The sequence below is a fragment of the Sus scrofa genome, chromosome 14 (genome assembly GCF_000003025.6).
Source record: "Sus scrofa isolate TJ Tabasco breed Duroc chromosome 14, Sscrofa11.1, whole genome shotgun sequence".
NCBI classification, from domain to species: Eukaryota; Metazoa; Chordata; class Mammalia; order Artiodactyla; family Suidae; genus Sus; species Sus scrofa.
Genome location: NC_010456.5, coordinates 59,450,514 through 59,468,956, shown reverse-complemented (window position 1 = coordinate 59,468,956; position 18,443 = coordinate 59,450,514). Strand labels below are relative to the sequence as shown.

Below are 18,443 nucleotides of genomic sequence, written 5' to 3'. Positions count from 1 at the left end.
AAATTAATACTTTGCTATCTTGTGCAATTATTAGAACACAATGTTTGGAACAACCCACATATATCAACCTACTTTTGAACTTTAAATTTTATGAACTCTTGGAGTTCCTGTCATGGCTCAGTGGTTAACGAATCTGACTAGAAACCATGAGATTGAAGGTTCAATCCCTGGCCTCACTCAGTGGGTTAAGGATCTGGCGTTGCCATGAGCTGTGGTGTAGGTTGCAGACTCAGCTCAGATCTAGCGTTGTTGTGGCTGTGGCATAGGCCGGCGGCAACAACTCCGATTGTACCCCTAGCCTGGGAACCTCCATGTGCCGCGGGTATGGCCTTAAAAAGACAAATAAATAAATAAATAAATAAATAAATTTTATGAACTCTTAAGTCCACATCATGAATCTCCAATGAAAATTTAGCATCCAAGTTGACAGGAACTGTAAGTGTAAAATATATTTCAGGAGTTCCCATCATGGCTCAGCAGAAAGAAGTCTGACTAGTATCCATGAGGATGGAGGTTCGATCTCTGGCCTTACTCAGTGGGTTAAGGATCCGGGTTTGCCATGAGCTGTGGTGTAGGTTGCAGACACGCAGACTCGGCTTGGATCTCACGTTGCTGTGGTTGCAGTGTAGGCCAGCAGCCACAGCTCTGATTCAACTCCTATCCTGGGAACCTCCATATGCCTCGGGTGTGGCCCTAAAAAGACAAAAAAATAAAACAGATTTCCAAGACAAGTACAGAAAATGGAAAATATCTAACAAACAGAATTTTCATATTTACCAGAGGCTGAACTAATACTGTGAGTGTACTAAGGTACATGAAATGTATTATTAAAATGAATTCCACCTTTTTATTTTTTGTCTTTTGTTTGTTTTGACTTTTTACTGAAGCCAATAGAAATTTAAAATCACACATACGGCTTGCAATTTTTCTCACTTGGACAGTACTGGAACAGAGGGCAAAATATGACGAAAGAGAAATGAAAGTAAAGATTTGCCTTTCTATGAAAAACAAAACTATCTTTATGTAGGGCAGAGAGAAGGTAAGACTGACTAATGAAAAGATAACTCAAAGACGAGTTTCCTCTTCAGCCTGATTTAAATTCTCCAACATAGGTGAGAACTCTGATATGAAGGAATGACAGATCAAAGATACTAAGCTTATACTGAACAGCAGAAACCTTATAAAGGGGTACTTTTCTGTCATCCCTTTATCTTTGGATGAGACGTGACAAAACACACATACCCAGATGATGGTCACATTTAGTTCAAGATATGTTTTTTTTTTTTTTTTGACTTAAGTAAAAACTTTTAACTTTAGTGACAAAGAAGCCAAAAAAAAAAAAGAAAAGGAAAGAAAGAAAGGCACTGGACTGGCCTTCATAAGACATAGGGTCTCTAGCCCTGACACTCGCATTCCCCGAGGGGTGGCAGTGGGCAAGCTTCTCTGAGAGTCTCAGCTGCCTTGGAGGGGACCTTGGAGAGACAAGCCGTGTGACACCTGCACCTTCAAGCTTTTAAATGCGGTGACCCTGCAACTGCCTGACTTACCTCGCAGATACTTCACTTTAAGGTACTCTGGGCTAGCCTTCTGGCCGGGAAGAGGGTCATTGAGCATAACTTTCGTTTGGGCCTTTATCCCTTCATAAAACTGCCCCATTGCTACGTGGCTGAGTCCTTTCATGTACTGGCACACCTCATTATATGGCTCCAACTGCAGACACCGCTGAGGCATTGAAGGAGAAAATGTGTTATTAGTTAGCAATACACTTTAAAGTATATTCGTCTTTAATCTGGAATTGGAAAAACTTTCCCTCCGGGTTAAATCAGGCCAAATACGTCCTCTGTAAATCAGTCAACAGGACAAGGTAATGGTTTTCTCTTTCTTTTTGCTGCAGTATAAGCCCTATTCTTGTCCCTCCCCCACCCCCACCCCCACCCCGTTGCACCGAACTTTGCTGAGGATCCATGCAGGTCTGCAGTCACGGTGCTTCTCACTTTCAGATGCTCACCTTAAAGTTCTTCAGGGCCTCCTGTAAGCTGCCATGGTGATAGAGCATCACTCCCCTGAGCTGGAGGGTCTGCACATGATTTTGGTTGAGCAACAGAGCCTTTTGAAAGCTCTCAGTGGCTGCTTCAAAATTGCCCAGTTCTCTAGGTATTTAACAATAGTGATGAACATAGTACAGACATTTCAGTAAACATACAGAACAAGTTATCCTCAGAATTACCGTCCAATCTGCAAATAAGATAGCCCGATATGGGTGTTTGCTTTTTAATTTTACCACTTTATAGCTACTTAGCCTCATCATATCCTACTTGCTTTTTCTTTTTTTTTGTCTTTTTAGGGCCGCACCTGTGGCATATGGAGGTTCCCAGGCTGGGGTTGAATCAGAGCTGTAGCTGCTGGCCTACGCCACAGCCACAGCAATGCCAGATCCGAACCATGTCTGTGACCTACACCAGAGCTCGCGGCAACACTGGATCCTTAACGCATTGAACAGTGCCAGGGATCAAACCTGAGTTCTCATGGATGCTAGTCAGATTCATTTCCACTGAGCCACAATGGGAACTCCCTACTTAATTTTTCTAAATCTTACCAGATTATAGGACAATCATAGAGCTCTTGAAATTCTTTAGGGGGAAATTAATTTATTGATTTCCAAAGACATAAGCTTATTCAAATTCTTTTCCCCAATCCAGCATGAGCTCCAACCCCTAAAAAACTTTGTGTAAGTTTTAGTTTTTTGGCTAGAAACATGTTTCTCTTTTGGGAAAAAAGTATGTAGGTTATAATCATACAGAGGTATATCATTGTGAATCAAGTTCATAGGTTTAAATATTTTTTCTGTCACTAAAGTTACTTTACGTAAAATCTCGTAAATCATTAATTTAAAATTCTGAAAGAAGTATATTTTAGAATTTTTGATCATTTCAGAGTAGAAAGGTTCTTACTGAGCAGCCTTCTTTTATATATCAAATTTCTTATAAATAATAGAGCCTCCAAAATATCCAATATGTCAGTTTTCTATAAATAAGGAATATTTTAAAAATATATGTAGCACTCACTTTTTTTTTTTCTTTTTTTTTAAGGGCTGTACCTGTGGCACATGGAAGTTCTCAAGCTAGGGGTTGAATTAGAGTTGCAGCTGCTGGCCTACGACACAGCCACGGCAACACTGGATCGGAGCGCATCTGTGACCTACACCACACCTTGCGGCAATGCCAGGTCCTTAACCCACTGAGCGGGGCCAGGGATCTAACCTGCATCCTCATGGATACTAGTTGGGTTTGTAACCCACTGAGCCACAATGGGAACTCCTGTTATGTGGGTATTAACCTCAGTTACTGTCTAAAAAAGCAGCAGCATATAGAACTCAACAGTTTATAATGCCACTATTCAAAGCAACAACCCTTGAAGCACTACCATTTTCTAGACCAATATCTATAAAAGAGGTTCTCTTAAGACAGATAACAGGCATCCTGACATCCTCTTACTGACAGTTCTATAGTCCAGAGAAGATCTCAACAAGGATATACATGCCTGTGTAATTCAGAATGAGCATCTCTTTTGGTTAAGAAATGCTTTAAAATATGTGTGTGTGTGTATATATAATATTGTATATACCGATTACGAGGCTGTCTTATCTCCCCATCGACACCCTCCCTCCTCCCCCACCTGTTATTACTTTACTCACCTATAGGCCTGCCCAAGACTTTTATATGCATCAATAAAGTCAACTTTTTGCTTCAAAGCTTCTTTGAAGGATTCAATAGCTTCCTGTAAAAAGTATGTAGAAAATTATTTCATTTACTTAACTTAAAATTGAGTTTCTCTTAAATCACTAAAGGACTTATCTACATCTTATGCATGGTCTCTGAGTGATTTTATTTTTAAATAAGAGGACTTAAAAGAGAGAGGTATAAAGCACAATAAACTATGAGTCAGGATGATTTGATTTCAACAGTAAACAAATGCATTACTATGGAAAACAGGGCCTTAAGTTTCTCCCTTTCAAAAAGGGAAAACAGCTTCTCACTATCTCTTTCATTAGGATTTTGAGTGTTAATAACACCTTCATTTTAACATAGTTTCCTTAATGGATAAAAGCCGCATGGAACAAAAGGAAGCCTAAGAGCTGCGTGAAATAATCCAAAATGATCACAGCCAGCAGCATTTAAAAGTGAACCAACAGAAGAGACAGAAAAGAGCAAGCCCAATGTGCAATTGTTTATAAGACAAGAAAAAAGGCTCCTAGGAGAGCATCTGAAGGACTCCCATGATCTACAAGGAAAAAGGAACAAAATAAGAGAAACCTTCACTCTGGGGGCAGGCGGACTGTGGCTCCCACCAAGGTTCCAGGTGTGCGCTAAGGGCCCAGAACCGCACACACTATGCCTTGACACCAACCCTCAGAACCACAGTATACTTGGCTGCAAGGGGACTCTCTGTGAAAACTGGCAATAAAATGCACCATTCCATGTCAGAAAAAACATCCTAGGCTTCCACCAGCATTGAATGCACTTTTCATTATAACTTTATTTACTGTAAAAAAAAAAAAATTACGAAGACATTTCACCCATCTCCCCAGGAAAAGACATATCTCACTTAATAGCTATAAAGGATCACGGTCTCTAAGAGCTTTAATGAGAAAGCCTTAAAAACTCCTGGGATAGAACATTGCAGCCTCATTAGATAATTCATAGCAAAAACTACTAAAGATATCATATGCCTTGCACATGGTAGGCACTCAATAAACATTTAATTCCCTGGTAGGCACACAAAATAGTTTGGCAAAAGCAGGACAATCTTGATTCTTTTCAGAAAGTCATTCCTTCTCTGCTTCTTGGTTTCTCGGGGCGGTGGGGGGGCAGCAGTCAAGAGAGGCTGGATTTGAAACTCTTCAGAGGCAACACGGGGATAAACCTTTTCATTAAGGAGTCCCACTGCATAGCTACTGCCTGGGAGAAAGATGAAAATCAATTCGAACACTGAAGTGTTAAGGACCACTCTTAATTAGGCTTCTTGCCATGACACAGTCCGGATCTTTTAGGGTTTCTACAACTATATATTTAATTCAACAAACATATAGTGAGTGCCTACTATGTGCCAGGGGCCACAGGAGGGAAGGGAACACAAAGATAGGCAGGTCATTATCTCTGTCCTCTAAGAATTCACAGTGTTGTTAGAAAGCCAATTGTGTCACCAGGTTATTAGAATACAAACTAAGAGCTACGACAGAGGTGTGAGCAAAAGTCTCTGGGAATAAAGTGAAAGAAACAACTAACTGAGCCTGAGGGACCAGAAGAGGCTGCACAAGGAGGTGACAAGGAGCTGGGTTTACAGAATGAGGGTTTGGGGAAGAAAGTGGAGCTTCTTGGACGGGGAGCACTAGGACACTGGGGCGTGAGCACAGGGTGCATGGGTGAGGGTGGGAGAGGGAGATGCGGGGGTCAGGGGCCAGAGGGCTCTGCAGCCTGGGCCAACCCTGAAGCCCTGAGGACTGGGGCCTGGGTGGCGGTCCCCATCTCACAACATGTACCCATTAGAGATGATAAAGGCGGGCAAAACCAGAGAAGACACACGGGAACCGGGAGAGGATGGATGGAGCCCGGCCAGGAGGCGGCCGCATGGGTCCAGGCAAGAGATGATGAGAGCTCAGACTGAGATAGTGTCTCAAGGGAGAGAAAAGAAGGGTCCCATTCAGGAAGGGTTGGTTTTTTAAAGGCAAACGAAGACCCTACTGGCTGTGTGGGGCTGGGGGAGAAGGGAGGTGAGGGCAGGGAGAGTTGAAGCTGAGAGCCTGGGTGCAGGGCCGGGGTGTTAACCGAGGCGGTTTAGCAGGTGGACAGCTGCGAGGTGGGGGGAGGCCATGAGTCCACCATTAAGTCTGGGGTGTAGGTGGACGTCTGGAGGAGATGCCCGGGGGCCTCTGCTGCCCACGGCACTTACAGCATGCTTGGACGCCACAGTTCTTCAAAGTCTGATTTCTCTTCAGCTTTTAAGAGTCTTTGGTTTCGGGGTTCCTGTCTAATCACTGCACAGCTCTCTACCTCATTCTGCCAAAAAGGGGACATAGCAGAATCAAGATTTTAAGCCATTGGGAACAAAGAAACCACGTTCGTTGAATCAATCTCTCAGCATACGAACTGGCTCTGAATTCGTCTACACAGGGAATGCAATGGTCACCACTTAAGTTGCCATCCTCCTCACTAGCTGGTGAGCAGCCAGCACTCTGGGGCCATTCAGTTATAACTGAACAGGACAACCGCAGGCAACTCTCAAGGTCAATGTATGTGTTCCAAATATACAGTTTTTGAAATATCCTTACAACGGGTATACAATTCAATAGAAAGATTTTTGCTATTCTTTCCCCTAAGAAAATCCAAAATGTCTGATATAGCTACTGAACTGGACAGCTGTGAAATTTGTCATGTAATATATCCTAATATAGTTCTTTTTTTTTTTTTAAGGGCTGGACCTGCACCGCTGGAGGTTCCTGGGCTAGGGGTCTAATAGGAGCTGTGGCCGCCGGCCTATGCCACAGCCACAGCCACGCCAGATCCAAGCCATGTCTGCAACCTACACCAAAGCTCATGGCAATGCCAGATCCTTAACCCACTGAGTGAGACCCAGGATCGAACCTGCATCCTCAGATGCTAGTCAGATTCATTTCTGCTGAGCCATAGCAGAACCATGATGGGAACTCCTATCCTAATATATTTCTTTCTTTTTTTTTTTTTTTTTTTTTGTCTGTTTGTCTTTTTAGGGCCACACCCTCAGCCTATGGAGGTTCCCAGGCTAGGGGTCAAATCGGAGCTGTAGCCTCCGGCCTACGGCAGAGCCACAACAACGCCAGATCCAAGCTGATCACAGCTCATGGCAATGCCGGATCCTCAACCCACTGAGCAAGGCCAGGGATTGAACCTGCAACATCATGGTTCCTAGTTGGATTTGTTTCTTGTGCCACAACGGGAACTCCCTGATATATTTCTAATGTATGATATCATAAAGTAAATAAGCAATCACCCACTTAATTTCTAAATTGCTGCTGATCTGGAGAGATCACCTTTAGGATACAGTGATAATGCAAACTCTTTGGACTATTTAATACTTTTTAAATTTTTTCCTTTTATGGCTACACCCATGGCATATGGAAGTTTCCAGGCTAAGGGTTGAGTCGGAGCTGCAGCTGCTGGCCTACGCCACAGCCACAGCAATGCAGGATCCAAGCTGCATCTGCAGCCTATGCCTCAGCTCAAGGCAACACCGGATCCTTTAACCCACTGAGCGAGGCCAAGGCTCAAACCCACATCCTCATGGATACTGGCTGGGTTCCAAACCTGCTAAGCCACAACGGGCATTCCAGTGCGGTTTATACTTTGTCTCTACAGTTAAGAAGAAAAGAGAAGTATCTAAACTAAGTTCATTAATGTAATTAAGGCATTTCACCACTGACTCAGTTTTCCAATCTGTGTAACTGGGACACCCTCTGCTCCTTCTCTACTTCATGGGGATGTCATGCCGTTGGGATGAGTGAGACAATACGTAAACAGTCTGACCTCTTCGGACAGCAGATCTACAAAACGCAAAGAAAAAGGTCTCATCCATTACACACGTTGATGCTGTGTTTATGAGCGTGGCGAAAAGAAGGAAGGATCAAAACCACTGAGGGAGACTGATTCACTGAGGGGCTTCTGATGCTCCGAGAAGGAAAGCACTGCTTCTAGGTTCTCACCATGTAGGTTTGAAATATACCAAACTGAACTTTAGTCCATGTCCAGTTTCTACTTGGTGTCTCTGTCACCACTCTTTTCCGAAAATTTGTCCTTTGGATATAACACAGAGAGCCCCGCCCACGTTCCTAAACCTGGTTTTTCAGTTAAAAGTGGAATCATTTGTTTGCATTTGTTTACCTTAACAAAGTGTTTTTACCCTCTGAGTAGTAACAGTTCGCGTTTTTTCCTATTTCAAATCTCTTTTTCCTCCATGTCATACTCAAGGGACAGGCTCTGAACAGGGTATTGTGATTTTGCATTTTTTAATTGAAGGTGACCGAGAGAAGATGAGAGGAATAGAGGGCAGATACGAAACAAATGGAAAGAGATCATCGGGCCGCTGCTCAAAGCACATGTGGAATAACTGTCCTCAAAGCCCCTGTGCTGCCCCATGAATCCTGAGGGGAGCCAGAAAGGGTCCTTGTTGGGACCACCCTCCATGTACTTGCAAAAAGGAGAGGACGTGGATGAAACGAGATCTGAGAAATTCTTTCTGGTTTGGTTTTTAATGACTGGGGGTTACTTTTTTTTTTAATGGGTCTATAAATGAAATTTCCACATATAAAATAATCTGTAATAATTAATACCTGATCCACATTTAGAGTTTATGCAGGACTTTTCACACACGCTATTCTAGGTCATCCTCATTGTCATTCCAGGAGGCGGAGAGTGGCAGCACCCCTACCGGACAGATGTGGAAGGAGAGGCCCAAAGAGGTGGAGCAGCACGTCCAGTTATGCAATCAAGAAGATTCGGAGCCAGAGCTCAGACCCAGGCCTTCAGTGCAGTGCTCTGTCTTTGAAATGCACTCATCCCACGGATACTTACTGAGCACCTACTATGTGACAGACACTGTAACACTGAGGATTTACAGCTTGAGGGCTTTTCAAAGGTAAACCCTCTCCCAACCTCCAAGCGTGCATGTGTGTGTGCGTGTGTGTGTGTGTGTGTGTGTATGTGAGATCCTCGGAACTATTTTCAACAATAACGTGCATGTTCTCTTGCCACGTGCTACTGGAACTTGTCACAGCTTTCCAAGACCAGGTTCAGTGGAACCTCCTCTGGACTCCCCACCTCCTCACTGCAATGGAGGGTTGTCATTTCCCACTGTCTTTGGCTCTTAGGCTGGCCTGTCCTCACTCAGCCGGTTTGGACACGTCCTGTGCCAGAGCACTGCTATGTGTCAGGCCTGGCTTGGGTGAGGGGCTGAGCTCCACTCTCAGCCCTCAGTGTTTCTGCGCTCGTCCATGGCAGGGACAGGCCTGGCACAGGCTGGGAGAATGCAGGGTCACAGGTAGGGGGAGGAGCTGGTGGGGGCATCCCACCCACACCTGGCGTCAGCTGAAACAGAGCCCCACCAGGGTCCCTCAACTGCTCCTTCAAGGGAAGAGCTGGCACCGCCCCTGCAGCCCCCAGAGGGCCTGAGGCAGTCTGGCCGCCCCAATCTGAACGTGGCCAGCGTCTCCTGTGTCCCTGTCCCTACCCTCCTCGGCCCCTGCCGCCTCAGCATCCACTTCCTAAATGCAAACCGGGTCTTGTCTCTGTATTTCCCCCAAATCCAGGTTTTACAGTACCTCTGGGCCACCGATTAAAGCCAGAATTCTCAGCACAGCACTCCTGACCTTCAGGACGCCCTCCCCGTGGCCCAGCCCCGTCTCCTGGCACTCAGCCCCGCTGTGCTCCGGGCACTGACCGTGGCTGTGTCCCCCGGCGCTGGTATCATCGCTCATGCTTTTTCAAAACTTCCCAGCCCCACTCCGCCTTCCAGGTCAGGATGCAGCCCACTTGCTCTCTGGCCTGCCCCCAACCCCTGGGTTCAAAGGAATCTTTCTCACCTCTGCTTCCAAAGCCCTTGGTTGATATCACTTTAGTGTATTCACCGTATGACACACGATATGTAGAGAAAAGAAAGTCTTTGTAAAATGCATCCGTCCTAAATGCAAAGTATTATGTCTCCCTCCTAACCTTCTGTCCTCCCCCTTCTGCATCTATCAGACAGTAGGAGCTCAATAAATATGTTGATTCAAACTACTTTCTAAAATAAACCAATCAGACACTTGAGACGTCATTTAAAAACATGCCAAACTAAAGCCCACCCGCAAAGGAAAAGCAGGATCGCTGTATGTACACATATCACACAGCACTTTCACCTTCAAAAGTCCTCTGTGAAAGAAAGTTAAACCTTTGTATAGCATAGCTATGGGCTGGTTTTTGTTCAGTTCTAAGGACTGCTGAAAGTCTTCATGGGCTGTGGCATAGTCCTACAAAAAGGAGAATGAAAAAAAAATAAAGTAGTATTCATTAGATATTTTGGACATGTTGTACCTTTGACTGATAGAGGAAAAAAATTCCCAATTTATCCTGTGCCCTTTCTGGCTTTAAAAGAAACATTTCATGATCATAAATATGAGTTGAATGCTTATTACTGTTTGTTGAAAGAGTGGATTTAAATTGATGGGAAAACTCATAAAGGTTTAATTTAAGCATGCTGTCTCGACCGCAACAAGAATATTATTTTACACACGATTAAAGTCATAATCTGTTATAGAAACTTACAAATTATTTTCTGGTACTAGCATTTTATTACACCAAGTACTTCTAAAATAGTCATGATGTAGATCAACCTCGAAACATGTTATGCTGATATTTTGAAACTCTATTTCTTGTACAATAGCAAATTGTTATTAAAAATGACTGTAAACCCACAAAAATAAGTGTGACAGTCATAAACACCACTCTGATGATAAAAGATAATCTTGCTAGACTGAGAAGGTACAGTCTGGGAAGCCACATTCATTCAGGTTTTAGTTCTTGGGTTGTGAGACCCACAGAAATTCAAATTGTTCCTGTAAGTTTAATGGTCACAGTGGTAACATGGACATGCTTCTCTATGCTGCTATCCGCAAGAAAGGTGACGGTATAATCTGTAAACCATATTTCTCTTCTTCTGTTTCTCACTCTCCTTCTTTTTATCCCCCAGCCCAGAATTAGGTACCGCTGACAACTCAAGCAAGAAAATGTGTTCCTGACACTTCATATGTCTCCACTGGGTTCGATTTCAGCTAAAGAGAATGCTTTTATACCTGTCTTTGAAGGCAAATGTAGTATGACTCAGCCCCAAACCCAAATCTATCAACAAGCCGTTTTCTGAACTAGAAGGAAAGGCCAAGTCTTGATCATTGTGAAAGGAAAGGTTGCAAGGCAAGAATAATTCACCTCTGATATGAAGTACAGGGTCCCCCGGTGTCTGTACAGCCGTGCTGAGGGCTGAAGCTGAATAGCTTTAGTGAGATCATTCACTGCTTCATTAATTCGTCCCAGAGGGGACAGAATCTATAAACCCAAAAATGCAATTAGGGGAGAAAAGTCCCAATGATCATCCTCACACTGCCAACGTTTTTGACTTTTCAACTCCACTTCCCCACACCACACGCCCTATCACTCCCTCTGCAGCCTAAAACCCTGGACCCCAGGCACCAGGCAGTGAGGTTCAAAGTCAACAGGCGAAGGGCCACCGACCTTGTCCGGCCAAGAGGAGGCTAAGGAATTACAACAATGGCAATGGACTTATCCTTGTTTCATGTTCTGGGTCACAACAAATGCTGCTTTTCCTGACGTATGACCATTCCCCCCCCCACAACCTGTCATTTACCTTTCAAAACAAAATTTGGTGTGTCAAATTAACCTGAAGGACAACCCTGAACCATTGAAATAGAGGAAGTGTTCATCACAGATCAGAGTCCGCCATGCTCTCTAGCTGTGCCCTGTGTGGTATTAAGTGCTGAATGGCAATTTCTAAGATCCTGCGTGTTTTGACAGCCCTCTGTGTGAACTCTCAACTCATTGGTCATGATCTGAAAGGAAGGAAGTAAACAGCTGCAAGCCTGTTCTGAAACCGCCTTTTAATCCAGCAGTCGGTTGTGTTCTGGCAACACTGACAATACAGAAGGCAGCTCAGGATGCAAAAATACACCCCAAAGGAGTTCCCATCATCGCTCAGTGGTTAACAAACCCGACGAGCATCTATGAGGACTCAGGTTCGATCCCTGGCCTTGCTCAGTGAGTTAAGGATCCAGCATTGCTGGGAGCTCTGGTGTAGGTCACAGACGCAGCTCGGATCTGGTGCTGCTGTGGCTCTGGCATAGGCTGGTGGCTATAGCTCTGACTGGACCCCTAGCCTGGGAACCTCCATACGCCGCAGAGGCAGCCCTGAAAAAAAAACAAAAAACAAAAAAAACACCCAACAACAATGAAAAAAACACCCCAAAGACACAAGAAAAATTCAAATGTGTATCTGTATTCATGAACTGCGTTCAAGCAACTTATCCAGAACAGATGTCTTTAAATTTGGGTTAATTTTGTTCTTAGAATAGGACACTTCCATCCAGTTTTACTAACTGGTTTCCTCCTCTGCAGGAACTTAAAGCCAGCAAAAGAGAGAAGAGTCAGGTAGTCACATCACAGTGGCAAGAAAGATAGTTGAGAAAGAGGAAAGAAGTGGAATTACGCCCTGAGATTTCAAGCCCCATAGTGGCCTGGCATTGTATTTTCAAAGGAACAACATCTTGACCTGGTAGGTTAACCCTCAGAGACGTAACTGAATTGTCACACACCAGCACACCAATCAACATGCATAGTAGTGTCACTAAAAAAGGTTACATTATGTTCACTGAACACAGACTATTTCAGAAAGCATCAAAGTGAAAAGTTTCTTGTAAAAGAATTTCTGACATAGATCAATGGTATCCCGTAACTGAGCTGGAAAAAAATCACTACGTTGTGACATTATTGTCTGATTATGCCAGAAAATGCGGGTATTATTATTTCGTTTTTCAGATAATGGGAAATCACTTTTCTGATTACCAATATTATTTGGGGTACACAATTAGCTTTTTTTTTGAAGCTGCTCAGTCTTCTTTCTAAGTACACTGAGCGAAATTCATGCTTTGTCATAACGTTTGAGCGTGACATCATCGTAATGGTGAGGAAAAGCACATGGCCTCTCCCTGGAGCAGAGGGTCACCAACTGGGCCACCAAACGCTCCCCCTAAAAACCAATAGGACTCTCATACAGCAGCAAACAGATTCACTTAACCCTTAGGGTTACGATCCAAAGAGACAAGAGATAATGAATTTTTTCATTAATGGAGAAGGAATTTCATTCAGGAAGTCAAAACCCCAATAAAACATAAAACTCATGTTAAGAAACTGAACTGTAACTTAAGACATTATCATTTTGAGGACAAAAACCTCACACATGCAGACTTTAAAACACTAAAACACTTTGTGTTCCCTCTGCTTGCTCAGTTTTCTCCCCTCGAAGAGGGGAAAAAAGTCATTTGCCCCTTTAGTGGAACTCTCAAATCCCACCAGATCAGACTATTAAAAGTTAAATTTTATTCAGATTGAATTCATTAACATAAATTCTAAGGCCAATAATGTGAGTATAGGTGCAGTAAAATAAATACAGCATGAAATCTGGATGGTTTACTATTGCTTTATGAAAATAGTAAAATGGACACATTTCATTTAAAAACATTAAAAAGGACACCTTTGCACACACGCCTTTCCCTGGCCTGGACACCCCACCCCACCTTGTCCCCCAGGACAAGGGATCTGACCCGCTCCAGCATCACCTCTTCAGTGAGGCCTCTGCAAACACTCCCCGAACCTGTCCCCTTGCTGACCTGTCCCTGAGCCCTGGCAGACCATGCTTTCCTGAAGTCCCCCCCTCGGAGTCCACTGTCACAGGTGTTACCTGGAATTTTCACCACATGTTTCTTCTCTGTCTCCACCTTCAGTCATAAGTTCTGGTTATGGTCCCCCTTACCTGATCTATGTCTCTATATAGACAGGTGTATCTCATGCGAATTATATACCAGTATGCACATGTGTGCACGAGCACACACACACACACACACACACACACACACACACACACACACACACCCCGAGATGCTTCTAAAGGCTAGAAATCTCATTTGACCATACTGTCACACTGTTTTGCTAAAGTAAGTCATATGTACAGCAAACATCACGTATGACATAGTTTTCAATGGGCACTGACAATGGCACGACACACCATAACTGTGTATTTTAATACCAAATATTACTATTACATGTTAAGTCAGGAGTATCGCTCGGCCCATAGTTTTTAGTAATCTCCACCGTGTTTTAAGGCATTATGTATCTATGGAGGAAAACACAATAGGTATAAGCGAGGTTTTAATTTATAAGTAATAAAATAATAGGGAAAAAAGTCTGAGATTCGACTAAACCAGTAACAGAGGGGAAAAAGAAAACCACACTCACTTCGGCTCGCTGCTCAAATACCTCTGGACGATCTGGTTCCAAGGTAATTACTCGGCTCAGTTCGAACAGAGCAAGCTCAGCATTCTTAACGTCCTTGAAAAGGCATTAGCTTAGTATGAGATGCACTGTTATGTGAAACCAGCTTGAATAGATTTTTCTGAAAAAACTAATCATTTAGTAAGGACATAGCTACTTATTGGGAAATAAATACCAACTTCACTTCTACACAAGAGATCTGCCAGGTTAAATATGTTATATTCCAACTCTTTCACTCACTCAGCTCTAACTATTCACTCACAGAACACTGGACCTGCTACCTGCCACAGGTGCCACAGATGGCAGCATAATTTCTCAGTTTAACCTATTTAAACACCACACCAACAAATTCCCAGGGCTGAGTGCACGGACACCAGCGTGCAAAATGATGCTGACCAGTGGCGATGTGGGGAGAGAGAGGAGCCATGACAGTGTCAAGTCAAAACCCTAGACTCACACACCTACACCTTAGGATGTCCACGTAAGTTCTCTTTAAAATTTGGACATGACTTTTATATCAAAAAGATATGAGCATGTTTCTTTTACATTAAGAATGCATTTAAGATACGAGCAAATTTCGCATCAAGATATAAAATTTAAAAAGATGAAATTGGGAAGAAGCAGTTTATCTCTGACCTTTACTAGGGCAACTTCGGTCATTTACTGATGCCCTGGACCTAACTAGGGCTAATTATGGATGCTCTGAGCGTAATATTGTTCCTTCCTAAACACCTTTGTCATTCCCAAATCTGAGTTCCTTCTCAGTCTTCCTTCACATGTCTCAGAAGTATACAAATATACAAGAGTTCTCCAACGATTTTTTTCTTCATTGGCAAAGATATAAAAGTGACATTTCTCCGGAGTTCCTGTTGTGGCTCAGCAGTAACGAACCTGACTAGTATCCATGATCCATGAGGATGCAGGTTCGATCCCTGGCCTCGCTCAAGGGTTAAGTATCCGCATTGCAATGAGCTATGATGTAGGTCAAAGATGTTGCTCAGGAGTTCCCGTCGTGGCGCAGTGGTTAAAGAATCCGACTAGGAACCATGAGGTTGCGGGTTCGGTCCCTGCCCTTGCTCAGTGGGTTAACGATCCGGCGTTGGCGTGAGCTGTGGTGTAGGTTGCAGACGTGGCTCGGATCCTGCGTTGCTGTGGCTCTGGCGTAGGCCAGTGGCTACAGCTCCGATTAGACCCCTAGCCTGGGAACCTCCATATGCCGCGGAGCGGCCCAAAGAAATAGCAAAAAAGACAAAAAAAAAAAAAAAAAAAAAAAGATGTTGCTCAGATCCACCCGTGGCTGTGGCTGTGGCATAGGCCAGTGGCTACAGTTCTAATTTGATCTCTAGCCTGGGAATTTCCATATGCTGCATGTGCAGCCCTAAAAAGCAAAAAAAAAAAAAAAGAAAGAAAGAAAAGAAAAAAAGTGACATTTCTCTTCTAAAGCATAATTTCATTTGACTATTTTCAATATAAAATAATTTTTTAAAAAATATGCATAATGTTCTAGACTGAACATCTGGACAGCTGATCTTAGACTATTTTATTATTTACTCTATAATCTCAGGAACGTCTTCATTTTTAGATCATGTTGCCTTTGTTTGAGCAAAATATACTTCTTAGTGCCTCCCTCCTGCACTCCGCAGAGAAATATGGGGGATAAGGTTCCAAAGACATACCTATCTGGGAAAGGATAATCTAGGATAACAAATTAAAAATAAGTTTTTGTTCTTTTATGCAACCTTTAAAAGCTGTGAAAGGAACTCAGATTCTAAGTGCTCCTGTACTACCGACACCCAGTTTCTCTTTTGCTAAAGACTCTTTCTTGGGCATTCACAAGGTCTCAAGCTTTTCTTGGTTTATGCCCGGGCAGTTGAGGTTGGCAAAGGCTGTCCTTTTGGAGTTGGTGAAATGGACCTCAGAAGACCTGGGCAGAAACTCCCAGCACCCCCGCTCCCCAGCCACTTGATCTTGAGGAAATCCTTCGCAGCCACTGTCTCTTCCGGGAGCTGGGATGGCACCCCTGCATGTTCCATCAGAGCTTGGGGAGCAGTGGGGGGGCCCTCGGGGAAACCCTGGTCCAAGCCCGGGCATGTAGGCACTGTGGCGAGCGTTAACTATTCCATACTCACATGTAGGCCCTTCTTTCCATAGGCTATCCCTCGGCCATAAATTGCACTAACCAGATCAGGCTCCTCCTAGTCAGACCAAAACAGAAACACGTCAAAAAACTAGAAACGAAACAAAACAAAGAAGTCAGTTTCTGCTTACAGCGCAGGGTTAATGGCACAAAGGGCAGCTCTACGTTAGGCTACCAGCCCTCATGTCAATCAGTACGAGGTTCCCCCGCCAAAAAGCTCATGATAAGGAGACATGGATGCGAGTTTTGCATTCTAATTTTTTTAGTTTTTATTTTGTTTTATCTTATTTTTCGGTTTTTAGGGCCGCATCCATGGTATCTGGAGGTTCCCAGACTAAGGGTCAAATTGGAGCTACAGCTGCCAGCCTATGCCACAGCCACAGCAACATCAGATACAAGCCGAGTCTTCAACCTATACCACAGCTCATGGCAATGCCGGATCCTTAATCCACTGAACGAGGCCAGGGATCAAACCCACATCCTCATGGATCCTAGACAGGTTCATCAACCACTGAGCCACAAAGGGAACTCCTGCACTAAAAAAAAGTTTTAAATAAAGAGAAACAACATTTCTGTGTTCTGCGCTTGCTTTCCTTAAAGACACCTTTGTCTTCCTTAAAATGTAAGCCTCTCAGCAACTCTCTGACTGGCAGCGCAGAGGGAAAACAGGGCTCAGAGAAGCACACACGGGAGTCAGGGGCTGGGGGATGCCTCTTCCTAGTTTGTCTCCAGTTGTGAAATAACCTGGAAAGGAAGGAACCCTCGGTGCCAGCGCAGTGAGGAACAAGAGATGAATCGGCTCCACGATCTGACAGGACTCACACAGCCCTTTACTCCGCTGGATCAGAGGAAGAACAGAACCTCTGAGCACTCTGCTCCCACATGGACGGGATGAAACACCTCCAGAGCCCAGGCCCATCGCATCTGCTGCCTGGATATCCTGCCCCTGCCCCACTGGCCAAGTGACATGCCTCTCAGCTACATTTAGCCTCTGCCATTCTCACCCTCATCTCTGAATCTTTCCCTATACATTTGTGAAAGAAGAGTACACAGACTCTGGCTATAAGGTCCCAAGAGGGAATTTAACAGAACAGGACTACACCAGGCGAGGGATCTTACAGGCTAATCTACCGTTGGTTTCAAACCTGAGATGGCCGGGGCGGAGGGGGTGGTCCTTGCCAGGATCACAGAAGAAGACACATCAGCATCAGTGATGAGTCCAAGGAGAAGAATAAAGAAGATGCCTATACACTGAAAGGCAAAACGAGGCTACCGCAAACTGAATGAGGCGCAGCACATCAAGGAGAAAACTGGGGCGTCACCGGCTGCAACCCAGCCAGGAGGTGGGCTTCTCGATGTATGGAAAATGGGAAAAATTCAGGTAAACAAGTACAGATTCAACAATGATAGACCCACAGTTGGGAATGAAACTGTAAGAACATGCACCCCCCACCACAAAAAAGAATTAGCGCTGAGTCCTGGCTGCCCATTTAGATGAGGGGTGTGTCTACCACAGCCCACCCACTGCCTCAAGGTGGCATCAATGCACTTCTCTCTTTTAAGTTGCCTCCCTGGTTCCCATACTGTCTGGGATTTCTGACTTATACCTTATACGTAACTGGCACGAAGGCTGTCTATGCTACTTGCTGAGGGAGAAAAAGTCTAAATGACAGGGCAACAGAACAATGGGGGTCACTGCTTATAAATAATACTTATATATATGATTATGTGGGTCAGGATGTGTGCAGAAAAGGGCGCTCCCAAACACTAAGGATAATTTTCTCTGGGGAGCGTCATTCCTAGATACGTTCCCCTTCTGCTTAATATACTTATGCATCATTCCTTTGAATTACTTAAATCAAACATGCATACATTTACAACCAAACCGAAATGTTTTCAGTAAAATATTTTCAGTAAAATGTATTCCAGAAAATAAGAGAAAACTTCAGTATAAATTGAACATACTATGCTAAGTAAATAAATAGAAAATTTATTATAAATTACAGACCACTTAGAAAATGAAGAAAATCACAAAAAAAAAGAAGGTAAAGGGCACCCCATAATCCCATTACCCAGAGGTAACACTGTAGATATTTCAATATCTGTCCTGACAGATGAACAGATCTGCCTGCAGGGCAGGCGGCAATGGAGCAATAAATGAGCCCCATAAAACACTTCACGTA

The 18,443-nt window shown here is 43.9% G+C and overlaps 1 protein-coding gene across 8 annotated transcripts in view; it reads right to left on the bottom strand.

Moving 5' to 3' along the window:
* Positions 1-18,443, bottom strand: part of TTC13 (tetratricopeptide repeat domain 13) — an 82,839-nt gene that overhangs the window by 23,010 nt on the left and 41,386 nt on the right. For 4 of the 8 annotated variants that reach the window (XM_001926662.5, XM_005652418.3, XM_013993824.2 and 1 more), the window contains 7 exons: positions 16,253-16,318; positions 14,088-14,180; positions 10,992-11,108; positions 9,926-10,036; positions 3,695-3,777; positions 2,009-2,150; positions 1,548-1,722 (listed from right to left, as the gene is read on the bottom strand). In XM_001926662.5, the coding sequence (XP_001926697.1) occupies positions 1,548-1,722; positions 2,009-2,150; positions 3,695-3,777; positions 9,926-10,036; positions 10,992-11,108; positions 14,088-14,180; positions 16,253-16,318 (787 nt within the window). The remainder of the gene's footprint in view (positions 1-1,547; positions 1,723-2,008; positions 2,151-3,694; positions 3,778-9,925; positions 10,037-10,991; positions 11,109-14,087; positions 14,181-16,252; positions 16,319-18,443) is intronic. The other 4 variants (XM_001926644.5, XM_005652419.3, XM_013993736.2 and 1 more) reach the window with 3 other exon arrangements.